The 17,502-nt window shown below is 37.9% G+C and overlaps 1 protein-coding gene across 18 annotated transcripts in view; it reads left to right on the top strand.

Annotated features, from left to right (window-relative positions):
* The window catches only part of EXOC6 (exocyst complex component 6), a 187,648-nt gene that overhangs the window by 99,164 nt on the left and 70,982 nt on the right, over positions 1 to 17,502 (top strand). For all 18 annotated transcript variants that reach the window (XR_005293991.2, XR_006282535.1, XR_006282536.1 and 15 more), the window contains 2 exons: positions 1,714 to 1,825; positions 3,575 to 3,709. Coding sequence is in view for 15 of the 18 variants with exons in the window: in XM_043518195.1 (XP_043374130.1) it covers positions 1,714 to 1,825; positions 3,575 to 3,709 (247 nt within the window). In the remaining 3 variants the exon portion in view is untranslated. The remainder of the gene's footprint in view (positions 1 to 1,713; positions 1,826 to 3,574; positions 3,710 to 17,502) is intronic.

The raw sequence follows: 17,502 nt of genomic DNA, 5'->3' as shown, positions 1-17,502 counted from the left end.
ATTTTTAATCTGCAGTGCAATCCTGAGCAACATGAGTTAGTTAATAGAAAATGGAAAAAAATCTACAACTTGGAAAAATCCATTGGATCTGTGAGAGGTTAAAAAAAAATGAAGGAAAGTGATTAACATTTAAAATGTGCAGTGATTGGCCTGTAAATCAGGGATGTCCAAAATATGGCTGTGGCTTGAATCCAAACCTTGAAGGTTTTAAATCCAGTTTGTCTGCTAAATACTTCAGTTTGTAGCTGCTCCCTGATAAATTGCAAATAATAATTCCTAGAAGAGCTGGAACAAATTGATTATTTAAAAAGCAACAAGTCACTAGGCCCAAATGGTGTAAATCTAGGAGTGCTGAGGAGCTCAAGTATGAAGTGGCTGAACTGCTGGCAAAAATATGCAATCCCTTATTAAAAACAGCTACTATGCTACCCTCCAATCTCCAGTACATGTAGTGGCCTTGATTATCTTTTTGTGTGTGTGTGTGTGTGTGTGTGTGTGTGTTGTTGTTAAATGTTGGAATTAGAGGGAATGTTTTATTTATTGCAGCAGTGATATTGGGGAGGAGGCACCCCTCTGAAGCCAAAAAAAGAAAGAAAGATAGAAAGAAAGAGGTCTTCCTTGTGATTGGCTGGTTACAGAACTTCCAACCAGTCACTTCATATTGGAAGCAGGCTAATGTACTAAATCTGATTCTATTGAAAAGGGTGTGAAAGGCATACTTTTGTCCTTGCTGTGTATCAGAAGGGGACAGATTAGTCACTTTAATTAATTATACTGAAGATGATTAAATTTTTTTAACTACTTAACCAAGTCAGTAGACAGATATTATTTCTGCAACATGTATAGATGTTTCCTGACTCCCACTTGCCTTCTGATCGCCACACATTACCTTTATGTGACAATGAGGAGCCACTAGACTTCTTCACTTCCACCAATGGCATTTTAATGGTGAGACTGACAGGTTACTAGTTAATGTGATTACATGGCCTGAATATCTGATACCACAAAATACTAGAGTAACCCAGTCAATGCCTTTCCCTAAGTAGTTGTGAAGCACTGTTGGTGCAAGCTCAGAAATTCATATAGCATAAGTGCAGTGAGTGTTTGAATAATTTTGATTCTGGAATTTGTGTGTAGGGATTTTAAATCCATCTAATTAAAAGGATATCATTCTGGGATATCGCAAAAAGAAAAGGAGTACTTGTGGCACCTTAGAGACTAACAAATTTATTAGAGCATAAGCTTTCGTGAGCTACAGCTCACTCACGAAAGCTTATGCTCTAATAAATTTGTTAGTCTCTAAGGTGCCATTTCTTTTTGCGAATACAGACTAACACAGCTGCTACTCTGAAACCTGTCATTCTGGGATATGTTGAATATTAAACTGGCACAGACATGAGTTGGTAAAGGAGAAAATAACTAGGGCAGGAGGAAAATAATGGAGAATGGAAGAAAGGCCTGAAACAATGAAAGGGCAGTAGATGATGGTGCCATATAAATAGACTAAGTGTCCAAACATGAGAAAGAAGTTGACAGGCAGAGATGAGGAAGTCAAAGACAACCTGGGAGCCACCATAGCAGAGAGGGTTAGTTAATGTTTGTAAGCCACGCTGAAGATGCTAAGCATGTGAAGATGTAAAGGTGCTATGTATTTCAATTAAAATATTGTAATGTTAGTATAGGTTTAACGGTCTTCAAAACTTTGTTTTTCAGTTCAACAGAAATAGATGATATGCTTAGAAAATCTACAAATTTGCTGCTAACAAGAACTTTAAGTAGTTGTTTACAAAATCTCATCAAAAAGCCACACATAGGTTTAACAGAGGTAAGTTATGAAATACATAGGGCAAGGATTTTTTTTTTATATAAAGGACAATTACTGCTAAACATGTTTTCATAAATCCAGCTATATTGTAGTACTAAGCTTTATATCAGGTTAACAAATGTATTAGTTTCTTTGGTTTTAAACCACACGAAACACTTTTATATATAAATTCAAGAAATAGAAAAGGAGGAGGATGTATAGATGTATATTGCCATATGAAAATGACAAAACTGTAGAAATATGAAATATATGTTTATATGTGGATGCGTATTTAAGGAAGGGTTGCACTGGAGGAGTCCTGTTCAATAAGACATAGGTGTGCAAGGAATGAGTTAAGGGCTCCTGCCTCATTGATTGCACGTTATTCAGTGCAGTGTATTCTTCTGCTGTGTTCAAATAGAAGAACATGGTGGAATTTCTTTCTTCATATTTTTAAAAAGAGGAAATTACACACGTGCGCACACGCACACACTCACACAGCTGCAAAGTGAAGCAATCAGTTGAAGAAACAACAAAGTTAAGAGTCCCTACACCACCTGTCCTCCTTTTGTGTGTGCATGGCAATAAAATATTGTATTACATGATCACATACTGTTTTTTCCACAGGACCCCAGCTTCATTCAGTGTGTGTATTGGACTGAAAACAAGACAGGTTTGGAAAGTGAATTAGTGCTTGTGTATGTGGCAAGTTAGCGCACAGCAAGCAAGGGGGTGAATATACAGTTCTTTGGCTAACTATGTGCTAATATCCCATGTGGGGTGTACTCTAGGATTTTCATTCTGCTGTGTCAGTGACCACATGGGAATTTAGTGCACAGAAAGCTGGTGTGCTGTAGGTCACATCCTGACTTGTGGAGCACTAACTCACTGTGCAGATGAGCTCTTAGTCTGGTGTCTCATTCCCTGCAGTTATATGCTGTGCTATGGTGGCAGCACGGGTCCACTGAAAGCTGATGAATGACATGGCAGTTAAAGGAACTGGGCTGAGGCCATAAGATCTGGGTTCTAGTCTATAATTTCTCTGCCTTAGTTGTACATCTGTAAAATAGGGTACTTCCTGAACACTCAGGGATGATGTGAAGATAAAATCTTTATTGTATTAGAGGTGCTTAGTTACTAAAATGATTAAGGGCCATAGAAAAGGCGATAAAGAGAGAGAAGAATTCTTTATGTTGGGTAGGGTTTGGCTGCCATCCAGTAATGAGGCATTGGGCCACACACTGTACAATTATGGTTTAAGAAATGTTGAAATGTTGTTTCATCCACTAAGCCCTGTCTGTTTTGGGTATTGAACAAGGACATGGGTCCAGCAGAAAAAGAGTATGTAATTATAATACTGGGTCATAGTTTCTATACAAGGGTGCAATCTTAATTTTGAAATTTTCTAACTTTTGACTTTGTGACATTAACATTTAATGTAATGCAGAGATTTTTCTGGTATGGAATTATTAATTTGGCTATGGTGATCTTTTTTTAATGGTAACTGTCTTACAATATAAAATGGAATTTCTTTTTAATGAATTGATGGTTATAATTTTTGTTTTTAAATTTTTGACCATATGTACACTGTAGTCTGACTTGTAAGCAGTATTTGCATTCTGTCTTTAAAATTGGCAGTTATTCAGTTATATCCTGTAATACTATAATTATCTACTAGCAATGCAGTGGCTGAAAGCAATAACTCTTAAAAAAAATCAGGTGATATTTGTTGATGCAAGGGCATTTTACTGGATTTTTGGTATTTTGTAGCTGGTGCAAATCATCATAAACACAACACACCTGGAACAAGCCTGTAAATACCTTGAGGACTTCATAACTAACATTACAAATATTTCCCAAGAGACTGTTCACACTGCAAGACTGTATGGTCTTTCCACTTTTAAGGTATGTAATATGTCACCATTTAAATTATGAAGTCTAAAAATCTTTGCATTAAAATCACCATACATTAACTGTAAAAAAGAAAAATAAATGAGGGCCCAGAGGGTTCTTGCATGTTTTTACATTAACAGTTTCCTAAATGTTGAGAATTAAAGATAAATTATCAGCATTAACAATGAACAGGTAAATGTAGTTTTTCTTTTATGGCATTTTAAATATTAAGAGGGCATGAAAATGTGTTTGTATGTACATCGAAAGAGCAAATTCTTGCAGATACCCCAAGACTAAGGCATAAACTAACTTATGGTTTTATTATTTACTGTATCATAAACTTTAATAGATTGTACTTCATATACTGTAAAACGTTTAGTTTCAGAACAATATCAAACGAACAACAGGTTTGCTCAAAAGGTATATGTGTACATATGTTTGCCTTTTTCTGCTATAGTAGTAGTACTTCATTATATATTTTCAAGCATTTTTACTTAGTAATGTCAAAGAAACAGAATTTAAAAAGTGAAACTGTTGTTATATAATTACATTTAAATCTGAGAATGAAAACATGATTCTGATATTGCACTGCTAGAAAACAGATTGTTTTGAAGGTTCTTAGGCAACAGCAAGACAGAATGCAGAACTTCACTTACAAGTTTAGAAATGATTTATAAAGCAATAATAGTTATATATTTATGTTTTTAGAATCAGGTTTTACTGAATTTTAATTTAAAATAAGAAATAATATTCATTCACAATAATATACGTAAAAATGTAATTATATCTGTCTCTATACCACTCTATTTTATTTATACTGATGTCTGTTGGCTAGAATTAAAAGGTTTGAGTCAATTTAATTTAATGATTAGTACTATTCTAAGTGGTGGGGGGAGGGTGGAAAAACTGTGTTGGGGGAAGCTGTGGGCGGGAAAGAATTGTTGATTCCTAAATTCTAATTTTAGCTGATCATATGCATCTGTCTGGCCTAATGGTTAATAAGATTATAATCCTAGAAATTGTTTATTTATAGTGTAAATTGAGGAATGGCTACCATATAGATGTCAGTCTTCTAGCACCAAAAAGAGCTATATATAGAAGGTTAATGAACCACAAATCTAGGCCCAGCACAGATTTTCATTGCAGTTCATCAAGCTAAGGGTCTGTCTACACAGCAGCTGTGAGGGTGCTTCCCAGAATGGGTAGGCAGACACGTTAGCGCTAGTTGAGCTGGCACACTAAAAATAGCCATGTGCCTGTGGAGGGACAGGTGGTGGCAGAAGCTAGCCACCCAGGGGATTGGCAGGATTGTACTTGAGTAGTTAACCTGAGCTGCTGTCCATGCCACAATAATCACATGGCTATTTTTAATATGCTACCTGGAGAAGAGCTAGTGCACGCCTGTCTAACCACACTGGGAAGCACGCTCCCAGCTGCTGTGTAGTTATACCCTTAGCCTGTTGTGTGGCATCATGGTTCTGAGCTGTTGCTTCTTTCATTGATTTTGGCAAGGTAATAGTTCAGGAAGGACAACGAGGAGTTCTTGTGGCACCTTAGAGATTAACAAATTTATTTGGGCATAAGCTTTTGTGGACTAGAACACACTTCATCAGATGCATGGAGGACTCTTCGTTGTTTTTGCTGATACAGACTAACATGGCTACCACTCTGAAACCTGTTCAGGAAGGGTATTATGTAAGGGAATATTATGTTCTTCTGAGTGCTGGTTTCTAGTATCAGGTAAGTACAGTATTCTAATCTAGACTATAGTTGCTATGGAGCAATCCTGAAACATATGTAAAATTGTTGTTTTGTTGTTGTTTGTATCATGTTAATGCCTAGAGGCCACCAGTCAAGGATCATGGGCCTATTATGTGAGGTGCTGTACAATCATCTTAAAAAAATAGTCCCCATTCAAAAGAATCTAGCCATATCCAAGCTACTCTGACAACTTTTATTCTCTATTAGAATACTCATTTTATATGTGGGAGCCCAGTATATTCTGTAACTCTATCCATTATAGCTTCATGTGTTCATATCTCTTTATTTTTAGTACTTTTACACTCATAAATACGTTTTTGCCACAGTTTGATCTCTAAAATGTGCAACTAGACAAGAATTGCAAAGCCAGATTAGACTAGCCTTGCCTCTGGCTATGGCTACTACCTGACAAATACTTTCTGGAATGTAGGCGGTGGTCAGTTTATTGCACATGTTACTACAAAGTACATATATCAGCACATGAAAAACACCTTTCCACCTGCATTAAAATACTACTTCACTTCCACTTGCATAACCTTAATTTAAAATTTCTACCTATACAAAGGATGCAATGGGTAAACCAAAATTTCAGGAATGTTGAAAGAGAACAGTCACATCCGAGTCTACAGAATGTCACTGTTGTTATCTTATCATCTAATAATGAAATATGCTGTGACTTTGATATCACAATTGTTGCGTACCGCATTACAATTTTGTATGTTCCAAGATAGACGTCTGTGTTTCCAAATGTAAACTATTCCTAAATTTACACCAAATATGTGATTTCTGGGATCTATCTCTCTATTTATTGCGTACAAAAAATTAAATTATTCAGAATAAATATGTATGTGATCATGTAATTAAATCATGTATCATAATGCACACACACACACAAGGGAGTTGAATTAAGGTTTCATGGGCAACCTTAATTATGGCATTTCGTAACTTTTGACCTTGCAACCGTATTAAGGTTCTTTTAATGTAATCTTGTGTTCAGTTTCCTAGGTTTCTAAAAAAGCAAACTAAGAAAATAGAAATTCCATCATGTGAAACATATTGACACCCATGTTTCATTTGAGAACTTTTAGATCCTCTGCACAGATCACTGCTACCTGAGTTTATGGAGGAAGTAGACTGTTATTCTCAGCTCCTAGAGGGTTTCACAGCTATTTGTTGTTGGCCAAGAAGTAATGTTGAGACTCAGAAATCCTGGGTTCAATTCCAGGTTAAGAGGAATGTTCCCTAGTAGTTATAAGTCCTTCTGCCTTGGTCCATCCCCATCCTGTCTCTATTCCCCTCTGCTTCAATCACTTCCACACCACCTCCTATGTCTGTCTCCCTCTGCTCCTGTCCTCTTCTGCCTCTCTGCTTCTATCCCCACCTTGTCTCTGCTCCTCACTGCTCTGCCTTCAAGTCAGGCTGCTTCCTCCCCCTCTTCACTGCCTGGGTGCAAGCAATGGATACATTGAAAGCACAGGAGACACTGTTTCTGATCTCATTTCTGGTGCTCTGCAGTATAGTAGCTCTCAGCTGCCAGGAAGAACAATTGCAGGGAAAGTCCTGCTCAGCCCCTATAGCCTTGGGATGGAGCATACATGTGCAGTCTGTTTTGCACATAGCAGCTGTGCAGGGATGGGAGCATGCTCAGTGCTGATGGACTCCTCAGAGAATTTAGCTGCCAAAGTCTCAACAAGCCTCTGTTGATCATGTGTAACCTGAAACATTTTCAGAGGTTATAACTTGACCAGATTTGAGCTGATTTTTATCAGCACTGCAGAAGGCAGATCTCTGACACTAGAATAATTTTCCTTCTTGCCATCCTGGCAGTTGTCAAGTCCAAGCTCCACAGCACAGAGCTTCTCAATGAAACAGTTGTAAAAATGAGTAAGATGGGCAAAACAGCCAATTTTCCCCTTATCTGTTTCTAAGAAATGGCTGGACCATTTTAGCTGAAATGCTCTGATAAAGTTCCACCTGAGGCATACACTCAGCATGGAAAATTTCATCTTCTACTGTTACTTTGACAAAGTTATAAACAACTAGAAAAAAGATCATTTAATGGAAACGTGTTACATTTTCTACCTCTCTTTTGGTACTGAAATAGCCCTCATCAGCATAGTAGCAGACCACCTCACAGTTAATGAATTTATTTTCACCCCAGAGAGGTAGGAAAGTACTGTTATATCCATTTGCCAGGTTGCAGACTGAGGCACAGACACTAAGTGACCTGCCCATTGTCACACAGGATGTCTGTGATAGAGTGGAAATTAAACCCAGGTCTCTGGATTCCAAATCCACAACCTTAATCACAAAGCCATCCTTCCTCCTCAGTCGTAAATCAGATAGGTGCATGTGGTTAACTCCAAACCTAGCCACAAAAATTAAATCTTTAAAGACAATTTATGTGAGGAAGCTCCATTCTAGCCAAGTAATTCAAAATGTCCCTGGCTAAGAAAAATTATACCAGATTCTGGTCCTTGCTTGGACTGTATTGCACCACAGTGACACAAATAAGCCAGAAGATAGCTCAACCAGCCACCTGGAGATTCCTCTTGGGTAAAGGGAATTTCCATATGACATAGAGCCAGTGTAGTGGCTCTATGTTGTAAACTTTTCTGGCCTTGACATGGGAGCATTTTCAGAGGAAAGGGGACATGGCAGGAGTATTTTTGTGCTCCAGTGGTCTCTGGCTGCCAAAAGAGTCCCTTGGAATGTGGGCAGTTATACATAAAATAGAGCAGATTTTGGACTGGAAATAAGCTGAAATTACTTGATTTACCTACAGTGGTCAGGATCCTTACAAGGTTCAGGGGAAAGCTGACCCATAGGAATACAGCTGTTGGTTCTTCTCATAACAATACTGAAAAACAAAAATATATTCATGCATTTCTCACATAATCTGTATGGGGTCCTTGGAAACAGCTTGAAGGTGTCAAATACATAGGAGCCATATGTTTGTTGATACTTGGGGGGGACAAATCAGGTTATCACAATAATTTGAATAAGAAGTTGAATGAACACAACATAAACTTAGAGATGCTATTTCAATATAATCAGTTGCCTTGTGGTTTACACTTTTAATTTACAGGTAAAATAACATGCCTTCCTGGATTTTAAAATTAAACAATTTCTGTAGAATATGTAGAAGTTATTAAATGGATTTATATTAATAATGAGCTTAGCCTTACAATGGAAACATGTCAGGATATGAAAATCATGTCTTCCTTGAGAATTACATGATGCTATAAATTAAAATGTCATGCTTTGGGTGTATGAATATAATTCCATTATAGATCATCCCCAACGAACTGCATCTTTGTAGGTATTGATGGGCTCATATTTGAAGAGAGACAAATTGGAAGATTGTTTATGCCAAATATCTTTGAGGTTTCAGCTACCCATTTCTCTGACTTGATCACGCATGTTGGCTGTTGTTTTATATTTGTTTTTAATTTTTATTTATAGTTCATTTCAAAAGAGGAGATAAAGTACAGTAATCACATTTAATGTATTTGAATGTATATTAAAATTTACAAATGTCTGTTTGTTGACCAATCTTCCAAATTATAAAAGGTCTTTTCTCTCTAGACCTTTAAAAAAAATGAAGAATATAAATTCATCATAACACTGTGGAAGAAGCAGAGATCTCACCTACATTCAGAGTTACAATTCAGAATAATGGAATGGAAAATCTTCATAGCTACTAATAGCCATCTAGTTAACTAGTTGTCAGTTAAAGTTAAAATTACAATTATCCATGCTTTAAACATGGGATCATTTATCTTCTAATATCTTGATACACTTGTATGGAAACTGTGATCTAATAGTTCAGAAGGCATGCATCTAAAACTGCCCACGGGAAATCATTGAAGAATTCCCAAAACACTAGAAATTCTCCTTTGAGAAATGCCTATATGCCTATATTCCCACTCTTGAGGATAAGTGCACCTTTTTTGGATCAGCTCCTGGTGAAAGAAAAAGGAAGCAAAGTCTATAGTAGCTGAGGTTCAGATGGAGTCAATACATTTTCTGCAAGCACCATAGTGTGCCTGCTGTACTGCTGCCAGCTTAATGACCATGGCAGTTATGTACTGATCCTTTTGGATTTTTATGGCAGTTTTCTATGTCTATGAAGAGAAATGGAAAAGGTGGAGAGAGGTCCACAAGAGAGATTTCTTTTCTCTGATTCTCTTTTGATAGCTTGTGTGATGGTAGAAAGAGCTGTGAAGTGAGAACTGTATCTGCGCTATTCCTATCATGTTTTGATTCTTTGGCAACAGGTATAGTTCTGAAATCCAATACTTAATAATACTTGCCTAATAAATTATTGACTATTGAAGTAAGAGACTTTATTGGGTATAATTTTGAAAGTCATAAAGACTGGATGTTTCTCACATTATGTTTAGCTCTATAATTTGTAGAGTTTTTTTCTCGATAGTCATAGTGTGGTGATGAATTTCCTTGTTATGATATATATTTTTAATAAATATCTCTTTATTGTTTTGTACATCTGAGGGACTGTCTGCCAAAGCACAATAGGTTAACTTTATCAAAGAATTCAAGGATGTTTTAAATTTTATGTATGAACAAATGTACTTCCAAACACATCCTAGCCTAGAAAGTGTGTATGGTGAGTTCACATTCTCTCCATCAAAGGCTGGGTTTGTTTAACTTTAATTTTTGGTAATTACTGGTAATTATTAGGTAACTTAAGCAGTTGCAACTTGAATTTTAGGTATTTAACTAGTTATTTATTTATATTTTGGTACACCCAAACAGAGGAACAGAATTTCTTAAATGAATGGACTATAAAGGATTAATCTTGTTGAGTAGTTCTGTTTTGTACCTAGATGCAAGACTAAACCTATCCGATTGTAATATCACTTCTGGCACAGATGTTAAAGGATGGGTGAGGTCCAATGAGATATCATCATTGTAGAACAGTGCATTTATGTTCTTTCCACCTGGAGGCCTGCAATTTTCCCATTAGCTCACATTTGTTCTGCTTGGGATTTTGTAAGTACAGTAAAGAGCAAAGGTGAAGAGGGCTCCTGTGCAGTATGGCCATACCAATTTTGTCTCCCATGTGAGTATGCACATATATGTGTCTATAGATATATTTTATATTGGATATGGATATAGATTCCTCCTTCCAAGTATTTAAATTACCCACTCAATCCAACCAAGGGCTTTCCATGAATCAAGAGAGAAAAAAAATATCAGGGTGCTTTAATCTGGCCAGGTGAATACAGTTTAATGTTCACCTCAAATTGTGGGCTGATTTCATTCTTGCAGTAAACCCTGTTTAACTTTTCTGTGAATCTCTCAAGCTTTATTAGAACCTATCACAGAATTTTTGTGTCTGTGTTTAGTAAGGATATTGGATAAGCATGCTAATCCATTACATTTTGTCCTTTAGTTTTGTTAGTTTATTCCACACTGCATGTTAATTCCTCTGTTTTTCTTATTTCTTCGTAGCTTCTTCCTATATTTCAACAGTTCTTCTCTGTGAATACCTTATAAAAAGATATGCCACTTGGCCATGGGCATATTCTAGTTTGTATTGACATATTCATTCATCAAATTTTTATTTGTTTTTGCTGCAGTTAATTTGGGCACAAAACGTTTATCCAAATAATTCTGTATCAAAGCAGTTCATTTTGTATATTGTGTGTTTCCTCCCATACATTAATAAGGTGCAAGTCAACTAAGTTTTTAGGAACTCCTATTTTGTTACACATCTCCCTCTCCCTCATCCTATCTGTATAGGATAGTCCTTACTTTAAGAATTGTGGCTGGACGTTTTAGAAAGAATGGAAGTAAAACACTGTTATTCAAAGTCAGTGTAAAGGTACCATGCCACCTATTTCTATCTCAGTTTTCTCTGCCTCTTTGCCTGGAAGAATTGAGTGCAACCTTAGAGCACAGTACTTTGCTCTAATTCTTTTTCTAAGCTCTTCTTACAACTTTTGTATAGAAGAGAGACAAGAAGACAAGACATTCAGAAAGAAGAAAATAGGAAGTATGGATACTGGAAAAGGCGGGAGTGAAATCTTTTGCTGCAGAGGTCCTCAAGTCATACAAGAAAATATTCTTCAAGGAACTAGTTGAAAAATCCACTATCTTCATAAGTTCCCTCAGAGTTCTCTGACCTGGCATGTGCCCAGAATAAAGCAGTCTCCTTGAAGTAATAAGTGTTGTTCTTAAGGCTCAGTTTAGTCTCCCTGAAACACTGCTTGGCTTTTCTTTCTGCTCATCTAGCTTTCCATACAATTTGAGAGCTGTTCATCCATTTGTGTCCCTCTTGAGTCCTGGCTGCCATCACAGCTGCCATGGTCCCATTTTTGTTTTCTAGACTCTCTGGGCCTCTGCACTTACAGTGTGATCTTTCCTGCATTTCTGCTGTTACAGGCTGGTTTCCTCCTAACACGAACACTTGTTGCACTGCCTCTTGTGCTGTACTGCCAAAGAAAAGAACTTCATGCTGGTTAGTTCCACCTGTGAATCACACTCAGACAGAGTCCTTTCCTCTTCTTCCAGATTCATCGCACAGTCCTTTCCTCCTTACCTCACATATCCCAGCTGAGAGACCATCTGGGTTCACTTCTGACTTGATGTTGCAACTAACACTTTCTGTATGACTGTCTTCATGACTAATTTTGCCTACAAGGACTCTCACTGGCTGGTGAGTGCTCTCGTTGCCATATTGTCCAGTGGTTCATTTTTTCTCTCCCTCCCTCCCTCCCTTTGTAGTTTGCAGAGTGGGAACTTCTCCTCCTCCCCAAACCCAAAGCAGTGTGGATGCTGTTTCCTGCCTAAAGGAACTTTCTCTTCTTCCTTTTGATGGCTGTAGATTAGACCTTCGGTCACTAAAGAAAATTCTGTCCCACTGCTGCTGCTAAGAAAACAGTCTGCCTTAGCAGCTCCAATATGCCCTAGCCTACTGCTTTCTCTTTTCACTGGAAATGCTATGCCTGTAGCGACAGTGTATTTTAGGAGCTCTTCTTCCCTAGGAGACTGAAGGCTGGCATACAGCTGCCCTATTCTTGCCCCTGCTAAGCATCCTTTCTCCTATTTGGTGAGGGCTAGGCAGGCATCTCTTCCCCTATTCGGTGATAAGAGACTATTCTAAACTAACTCTTAATCTCCGATCATTTATAACCACCTATTTAGGGCTCCCAAGTATGTTAGGAATGACTGGACTTAAATTATCAAGGAATTATTTTGTGGCAAAAATTGGGGTTTTCTGTCCACAGTCTCTGGTAAGAGATGACCATGGACAGCCTCGAAGGTGGTTCCTCTTCCATGGTGTAGATTTTCTTCTTTCATTTGTTTGGTCCAGTTCTCACAGTGGTGTTAGCAGATACATTTCTGAGAAATAATCACAGGTTTCAGAGTAGCAGCCGTGTTAGTCTGTATTCGCAAAAAGAAAAGGAGTACTTGTGGCACCTTAGAGACTAACAAATTTATTAGAGCATAAGCTTTCGTGAGCTACAGCTCACATCGGAATGCATCCGATGAAGTGAGCTGTAGCTCACGAAAGCTTATGCTCTAATAAATTTGTTAGTCTCTAAGGTGCCACAAGTACTCCTTTTATTTCTGAGAAAATCAGTCTTCTCTTTAGCCACAGTAGTTAACTATAGTGCCTAGTTTAGTCTTGCTTTAGTAAGGATTTCTATAGAAATGTTACTTAACTTAAATATGTACGTGTTAGGTTCCTTCAGTTCTGCACTTTGGAATTTCTTGATGCTTGAGGTCTGTGTGATTTCCCTCACTGTTCTATTTTTGGGCTCACAATCTTCAGAACTTGAACATATTAACTCTTCCTCGCTCAGTTCAGAATTATTAACTGTTAAGATGCTCTCCTTGGGACGTTTCCCCTTCCAAAATTTATTAGGCTGAGCTGATCATGTTAAACTTCATCACACCAGCCATTTTTTCTATTCTGTTTCTCATTCAAAATTAATTAGCTCAGCCAAACCCTCTTCACGGTGTCGAGCAGACAAGAGAAGGCTTTTAACCTTCAGGAACATATTAATCTAGTGCATATGGGATGATGCCTCTTTTCTCTGTGTCTGAGGTCTGGCTAGCTCTTCAACAGAGAAGGCTGATTACAGTGCCCTGTTATTACTTGGCCCAAACTCTCAATTTTTAAAATTTGGTCTCTCTAATTACTCGTTCACTAAGTCACGTTTGAGCAAAACAGGGATGGAATATATGCTTTGGGCAGCTCCACAAGAGAATCCTTCCTCAGTCTTAATGTTTGCTGAATTTGCATAGCATAAAGATGTCATCTTAATGTTTGTTGTAGGATGGGGAAGAGAAAATCTAAAAAAAGGGGAAATTGTTTATGAAAAATTCTGTTAGTCTTAGCCTTCCTCTGTCCGTCCTAGATCTCTCTCACCTCTAGTCAGGGATTGCTTCTCAAGTTGTGGTATCTCTTTCAATATTATATTTCTCTGTTTTCCTGCTCTGGAAGTCTTTTGACTGAACTTAGAATTAGGATGGTTGTGTTAGTAACAGATGTGATTGACAGTTTTCTGGTGGGAAAAGCCTTTACATTTAATGTAAGGACTTTGTCATAGTCTCTCACTTGCCCTATCTTACAATAAACAGAACTTCAGTAATGCAGCGTTGTTGTAGCCATGTTGGTCCCAGGATATTAAAGAGACAAGCTGGGTGAGGTAACATATTTTATTGGACCAACTTTTCTTAGTGAGAGAGACAAGCTTTCAAGCTCAAGAGCTCTGTGTAAGCTCGGAAGCTTGTCTCTCTCACCCACAAAAGTTGATCAAATAAAAGACAGTATCTCACCCATCTTGTTTCTAGAACTTCAATCATTAATTTTCCTTATTTTTCTTCACTTTAGTTTTTATCAGTTATCTTTGTTCTTGTGCATATTATGGTCAGGTACCAGTTTACTAAGTACTCTCACTTATACTGTTTCTGAAGTGTGCACAGTAACTTCAAGGAACACTTATTTATGTGTTTCAGAGTAGCAGCCGTGTTAGTCTGTATTCGCAAAAAGAAAAGGAGTACTTGTGGCACCTTAGAGACTAACAAATTTATTTGAGCATAAGCTTTCGTGAGCTACAGCTCACTTCATTGGATGCATTTGGTGGAAAATACAGAGGGGAGATTGATATACACACACAGAGAACATGAAACAATGGGTTTTATCATACACACTGTAAGGAGAGTGATCACTTAAGATGAGCCATCACCAGCAGCGGGGGGGAGGGGGAAAAGGAGGAAAACCTTTTATGGTGACAAGCAGGTAGGCTATTTCCAGCAGTTAACAGGAACGTCTGAGGAACGGTGGGGTGGGGGGAGAAATAACATGGGGAAATAGTTTTACTTTGTGTAATGACTCATCCATTTCCAGTCTCTATTCAAGCCTAAGTTAATTGTGTCCAGTTTGCAAATTAATTCCAATTCAGCAGTCTCTCGTTGGAGTCTGCTTTTGAAGTTTTTTTTGTTGAAGGATAGCCACCCTCAGGTCTGTAATCGAGTGACCGGAGAGATTGAAGTGTTCTCCAACTGGTTTTTGAATGTTATAATTCTTGACGTCTGATTTGTGTCCATTCATTCTTTTACGTAGAGACTGTCCAGTTTGACCAATGTACATGGCAGAGGGGCATTGCTGGCACATGATGGCATATATCACATTGGTAGATGCGCAGGTGAACGAGCCTCTGATAGTGTGGCTGATGTGATTAGGGCCTATGATGGTGTCCCCTGAATAGATATGTGGACAGAGTTGGCAACGGGCTTTGTTGCAAGGATAGGTTCCCCCAACTAAAACCTCTCCAACGCATCATCAAGGATCTACAACCTATCCTGAAGGACGACCCATCACACTCACAGATCTTGGGAGACAGGCCAGTCCTTGCTTACAGACAGCCCCCCAATCTGAAGCAAGTACTCACCAGCAATCACACACCACACAACAGAACCACTAACCCAGGAACCTATCCTTGCAACAAAGCCCGTTCTCTGTGTGTGTATATCAATCTCCCCTCTGTATTTTCCACCAAATGCATCCAATGAAGTGAGCTGTAGCTCACGAAAGCTTATGCTCAAATAAATTTGTTAGTCTCTAAGGTGCCACAAGTACTCCTTTTCTTTTTATTTGTGTGCCATCATAATTTTTTCATTTGGGATTTAGACAATGACAATGTGTATGGAGCTAGATGTACTTCAGTTAATTATCTAGGTGCTCATACTGTGCCTATCACAGCTGTGGTAGCTAAACACCAGAAAAAAGATCATAGAATTAACTAGAAGCACAGACAACAAGGTTATGAGATACCCTGTATGGTTTCTCTTCTCCTCGGCATGACATAAAAGTATTATTTTTTCCCCAGGGGGAACCACACTTTAATATAACTTGCTTCATTTGTACTGGAAAATCCTTTTTTGATTAATCCCTTTTTCTTTTTATGAAAAACTGCATACACCTCACTAACTCGGCCATTCTGCAATTTGGTATGTACCATTATTATTAAGTACATCTCTTGGAGGCAAATTATATCAGATCCCATACATTTTAAGTGATGAAGAATATCCTTTTCTTTGTTAGTCTTATTGATCCCACTTACATTCAATAAGATCAGTTTATAAGTGCCTCTACGCTATGCGTTAAATTTTTAAAAATAGAAATCTCTTCACTGCAGAGGATGTGAGGGAGATTCCCATACCTGACTCATCCTTTTTAGGCAAAAAATCTGAGGAACTGTCCCAGATGGAGACGTTGGGAAGGAGTTTTGAAACAAATTGATAAATTAAACTGTAAAAGTCACAAAGACCAAATGGAATTCATCCAAGAGTTCTGAAGGAACTCAAATATGAAATTGCAGAGCTACTAACTGTGGGATGTAACCTAGCGCTCCAGAGGCGATCGTGGCAATTACAGGCCAGTAAACCTGACTTTAGTATCAGGCAAATTGGTTTAAACTGTAGTAAAGAACAGAATTCTCAGACACATAGATGAACATAATTTGTTGGGGAAGAGTCAACATAGGTTTTGTAAACGGAAATCATGTCTCACCAATCTATTAGAATTCTTTGAGGTGCACAACAAACATGTGGACAAGGGTGATCCAGTGGATATAGTGTAGTTGGACTTTCAGAAAGCCTTTGACATGGTCCCACACTAAAGACTCTTAAGCAAAATAAGGACTCATAGAATAAGAGGGAAGATCCTCTCGTGGATCAGTAACTGGTTAAAAGATAGTAAACAAAGGGTAAGAATAAATGGCCAGTTTTCACAGTGGAGAGAGGTAAATATTGAGGTCCCTCAAGGATCTATACTGGGACCTGTGCTGTTCAACATGTTCATAAATGATCTAGAAAATGGGGTAAACAGTGAGGTGGCAAAGTCGGACAACAATACAAAATTACTCAAGATAGTTAAGCCCAAAGCAGACTGCAAAGAATTATAGAGATCTCACAAAGCTGGGTGACTGGGCAAGAAAATGGCAGATTAAATTCAATGTTGATAAGTGCAAAGTAATGCACATTGGAAAACATAATCCCAACTATACATTCAAAAAGATGGGGTCTAAATTAGCTGTTACCATTCAGAAAAGAGATCTTGGACTCATTGTGGATAGTTCTTTGGAAATGTCCGCTCAATGTACAGCGGCAGTAAAAAAAAAAAAAACCAAAAAACAAAAAACACTAACAGAATGTTAGAAACAGTTAGGAAAGGAACAGATAATAAAGCAGAAAATATCATAATTCCACTATATATGCCCATATCTTGAATACTGCATGCAGTTCTGGTGGCCCCATCTCAGAAAAGATAAATTTGAATTGGAAAAAGTACAGTGAAGGGCAACAAAAATGATTAGGGATATGGAACAGCTTCCAGATGAGGAGACTGGAACTGTTCAGCTTGGAAAAGAGATGACTGGCGGGGGGTATATGATAGAGCTCTATAAAATCGTGAATGGTCTGGAGAAAGTGTTTAAGGAAGTATTATTTACTCCTTCACATAACACAAGAACCAGGGGTCATCCAATGAAATTAATAGGCAGTAA

This window comes from Dermochelys coriacea, chromosome 7, assembly GCF_009764565.3.
Source record: "Dermochelys coriacea isolate rDerCor1 chromosome 7, rDerCor1.pri.v4, whole genome shotgun sequence".
Taxonomy (NCBI): domain Eukaryota; kingdom Metazoa; phylum Chordata; order Testudines; family Dermochelyidae; genus Dermochelys; species Dermochelys coriacea.
Note: the sequence above shows the minus strand (reverse complement) of the source record. Positions and strands in the feature narration are given on the sequence as shown.